This window comes from Nestor notabilis, unplaced genomic scaffold, assembly GCF_000696875.1.
Source record: "Nestor notabilis isolate BGI_N333 unplaced genomic scaffold, ASM69687v1 scaffold1369, whole genome shotgun sequence".
Taxonomy (NCBI): domain Eukaryota; kingdom Metazoa; phylum Chordata; class Aves; order Psittaciformes; family Psittacidae; genus Nestor; species Nestor notabilis.
The window spans coordinates 132,134-136,448 of NW_009942126.1; the positions used below are offsets into that span (position 1 = coordinate 132,134).

Consider the following 4,315-nt stretch of genomic DNA (forward strand, 5'->3'; position numbering starts at 1 on the left):
GTGGCAACTGCTCACCAAGGCCCTGGTCCAAAACCTACTGATGTCTTGGAGAGACTTCTGCTTTCCCATGAGCCTAATCCTGCTACTGAGAAAACTGCTGGGAAAACACCAACTGACTTAAATGAGATCAGATCATCAGAAATAAGTTTCCAAATTATTCCATAGATCGTAATTTTTTTTCTTCCTTTGCTTATTCTTTTTAAAGTGAGGCATCTGGTCTGGATTTGACCTGTGACTTAAAGGAAGAAGAGCAGTGAGTGATTTCTAGAATTGGGTGGTTGCATTCATTTATCTTCTCTAACTCTCCTTTAAGGCAAGATATGGAGCCAAGTTCCTGCTATGGCTGGACTGCCCTGTCCACTCACTGAACAGAGAGAACCATCTCCAGGCATTTATTGTGTTCTGGACCCATCTGTTAGAGGTTTAGGTTTTTGAAGCTTGGAGATTTCGAGCTGATGTTTTATTGGTCAGAATTTTCATCACCCTGTGACATTTATCCCAATCCTACTTTTGTAATCGCAGCACATGCCAAGTGATGAGTTGGTTTGTGATTGGTTACTGCTACTTTGCATTCTTCTTCACAACAACTTTAATTGAGTTTTAATTACCTAAGTGTGATGTTTCTGTAACCTGTGTCTTTGAAAGAAGGAAAAAGAAAAGCCTTGAGGGGATGTTTTCTTGTTCCTGGTTCCAGCTTGGTGCAGCTCTTGAAAGGGCTTTAGTTGAGGTTCTTTAAGGTGAAGCCAATAACAGAGCAGAGGGTTTATCGTAACCACTGACCCTGGAAGTCAGATTTCCTAGGTGGTTCCTAGCTGAGCCTGTGTGGGTTTATGTCCCAGCTCATGGCACCTTCTGCACTTGAGCCTCCGTGTTTTTGAAAAAGCATCGGAACTTGTCCTGTCAGTGAAGTCAATGGACATTTTCCAAACAGGAGCAGGATCTTTAGCTGGCTCACACAACTCCCTAACTGCTCAGGATACCCCAGCAAAATGTCAGGTTTAATCCCTGTTTCTTAACATTCTGCTGCTTTCCTGTTTCAAGTTCATAGCAAACCCAAATTCTTTCTGGTTGCTAGAGGAAATTTCCTTCCCTGTTGATAAAAAGTATACCCCAAAAGTGTTGCTCTTTGGAATTATTTTATTCAGTGCTTTTGATTGCCAATTAGAAAATTCTCTGTTTTTCTTAGACTGATCTGGCTTTGAATTTGCATCAATCCAGATACAGCTTTTGCTGCTATAGTTTAAAATTGGCAGTTGCGTGTAATTAATCTTTGTTTTTGCTTATGAAATTGAAGCAAACAGAGGATGGAAGTAATGCTTTAACAAAATACCTGTTCACTCCAGGTATATTTTGTTCACTTATTTTATTGCAAACTGTGTTACAGGAACTACACATGTTTATTAGTCACAGCACATTCTCACCTTGGATAGATTATTGTGTTTTAACTTGCAATCAACACTGGTGAGTTTGCAATCTTCAGAAAGACTCATTTGCAGAAGTATGTCTTGCAGGAGCCAATTTTGTAGGCAGATTTGGTTTTAAATGGTTTCTCTGGCTTGTTTCAGTTTACAAGCTCATTGTCTGTAATAAACTAAAACAAAATGTGTTCAAATGCCACTTAAGATCCAGAAACTGTTCCATTGTCTGAATTTTCAGAAGCCTGGTCCTAAAAACTGTTTGGGATTTTTATAAACCCATTGCTGGAGTGCTAACCTTTTCCCCTCCCCCACACAGCCATACAAAACCACTCTTTACAAATAACTTTTTCCCCCCCCCTGTTTTTCTTTTTCTTTACTACAAATCTAATGACAGCCACAGGCTCGTACCACCATGTTCCTGTATTTTTTTAAGATAACATTGGAGCTGTCATCAAAATAGAGCACGGAGATGGCATTGAGTTGTGTAGGAGCACAGCAGGGTTTCGGCACAGTCTCTGGGTTTATAAAGTGAACCTGGGGAGAGAAAGTGGAGGCATGTTAAGACTTACTTCTTCCCTCTCTTCCCTCATGGTTTTCTTTCCCAGCCATCCTTTTGTCTGTCCCATGCACTCACTCGGACATATGTTTTGAACACCTGACTTTGTGTACAAACGTCTTGAGATGTCCCCTGCATGTAGGGAGGCTGACACATGCACCCAAGTCAAATCTAGTTGGAAATCTTTCAGTGAGGCAGGTTTTCATTTCCATTTGTCAGAGCAGTTGGAGCTCTGCAGGAGTGTATCAGCTCTGATAAACTGCAGGACAAGTGGGTGAGGCTTTGTGACAAATCCCATCAGCCCCAGGCAGGGGTCCCTGTGGCTGGGGACAAGGGCTCTGGGTGCTCTGTGCTCCCTGCTGTGGGACCTCTGAGGAGGGGTAGGGGGGAAGCAAATAAAAGCCATTCTACCAGGAGAAAAACATACAGATATTTTGGGAAACCAGAAGCATTTATGTTTCCTATTACTTTTTGCAATGTTGTCCTTAGATGAGCACAGGACACGGGATGTAGATGAGAAGGTGCAGTGAGCCTCCTTATGCCCTGCAGATGTGTGCCAGGGACCCAAGTTGGGTAGGGGAGGGTGTCCAGGCTGGTAAGCTGGGGGTGCTGTATATAGCCAGGGTACTTGAGACCAGCATGTGTCTTCTGGCCCAAGATGAGAGCTATGGTGCACTAGCTTTGGTGACACAGCTGGGGCTGGGTGGCCCCCCTGTGCATAGGTGCTGTGTTGTGAGACCACACCAGCTCAGGGCTCCCCCTGGGACATCCTTGCACAATTTCATAAAACAAATACACCCACAGAGCAGCTGGGCTGTGTAATTTTGGGATTCACTGACCCTTTCTTCAGTCTGCCCCCAAATCTGCCTTTGGCAGCAGCATTCAGTGGATCCTTAAAGAGTTTTTCCAAGAGATGCTCATAGCAGGTCTTGCATCCTACTCTTCCTGTGCAGTGGGACTATACCATTAAGATGTCTATCACAGGGCCCTTTTAAACTAGAGAGAGCATGTCAATGCTTCCAGCAAAGTCAGGGTAATTCCTAGCCAACTATTAATTCAGGCCACTTGGCTAGAAATGTTGGGCCAGATGCTGCAGGCATCTCAGTGAGCTAATGCAGACCTTCCTTCTCTTGGTAGCTTAGAGATTTCTTTTGTGTATAAACTTATTTCTGAGTAGCACCTATAAGATATAACTCTGCACTAGGAACTACAGTGCACCTACCAGTGTCTGTACAATGGCATGATTTGTAGCATTCATGTACGAATTCAGTGGGAAAGCACATTCTCCTTCACAGTAATATGCAGCATAGCCCTCTGGAGCGATGATCCAGTCCTTGGTTAAATTGAAGATGTTAGATTGTGAAGACAGAAATATTGTGCAGTGAAACAGGAAGTAAAACAGTAAAATAGTATGAACCTATCAGTTCATGCATCTACATACAATTACAGTGACCAGCAGAATAAAAACCTGCTACACTGGCCTTTCAAAAAAAGCAAGTGCTTTTCCTGGAGGGATGTATCCCACTTTGCAAATGTGCTCATAGAGTAGCTGCATTATCCATTCAGCAGTGTCGTCCTGGCTGACTACATGGATCACTTCACCCATCACTGAAGTGCAGGTATAGGCTTTCAGAGACTAAAATGTCTTTAAACAGGTCTAAAAGAACTGATAGATTAAACTGGAGAGCCTTATGCGAGTTCAGCACTGACAGAGGAAGTTCAGGGCCACAGTTTCTCAAAAAGACTGAGGTCTGTTGAGCTTCCAGCCAGTCTCACTCTAAATATTTGTATACCCTAACTTTGCAGAAGCACTTTTTAAGCATGCTAAAAGCAATGCACAGTTTCTTCCCTTAGGGCTGGATCTCACTATTACAGCTCTAAGTGATGCGCGAAGGCACCCAGCTCCCACCCCAGTCACGCACAGCCCTTACCTGCCACCCTAGGTCCCTGAAGCTGACGTAGAGCTCATGTTTCTTGCAGGCTTGTCGCTGGTCGCTGCTGCTGTTCTCTGCTTGGGGAGAATGGGTGGATGTGAGGCTGGGCTGCATCAGCACCCACTGCTCTCAGCAGAGCCCTGACAGGGAGTGAGGCACCACTGCTCAGCTGCTGCACTTGCTTTTTTCTTTAACATTTGCAGTTTTACTCACAGAATAATGACTGGGCTCAATACTAGTGAACATAGGAAATGTCCCCCTGACTTCCTGTGCAAAGCCAAAAATGGCCTGGGAAAATAGCTTTGGTTTTTTGCCCTTTTTTCCTTTCTGGCCTTCCTTTGACCTCATAGTAGCAAAAAGCAGCTCTCTGATTATTGCCTACTATATGAAAGGAGTGATAGGGAAAG

The 4,315-nt window shown here is 43.9% G+C and overlaps 1 protein-coding gene across 1 annotated transcript in view; it reads right to left on the bottom strand.

Annotated features, from left to right (window-relative positions):
* Positions 1-1,348: 1,348 nt before the first annotated feature.
* The window catches only part of BMP7 (bone morphogenetic protein 7), a 44,410-nt gene continuing 41,443 nt past the window's right edge, over positions 1,349-4,315 (bottom strand). Inside the window, exons 5-7 of the mRNA XM_010021231.1 lie at positions 3,906-3,982; positions 3,197-3,307; positions 1,349-1,952 (exon numbers count right to left, since the gene is read on the bottom strand). Of these exons, the coding sequence (XP_010019533.1) occupies positions 1,803-1,952; positions 3,197-3,307; positions 3,906-3,982 (338 nt within the window). The 3' untranslated portion in view covers positions 1,349-1,802. The remainder of the gene's footprint in view (positions 1,953-3,196; positions 3,308-3,905; positions 3,983-4,315) is intronic.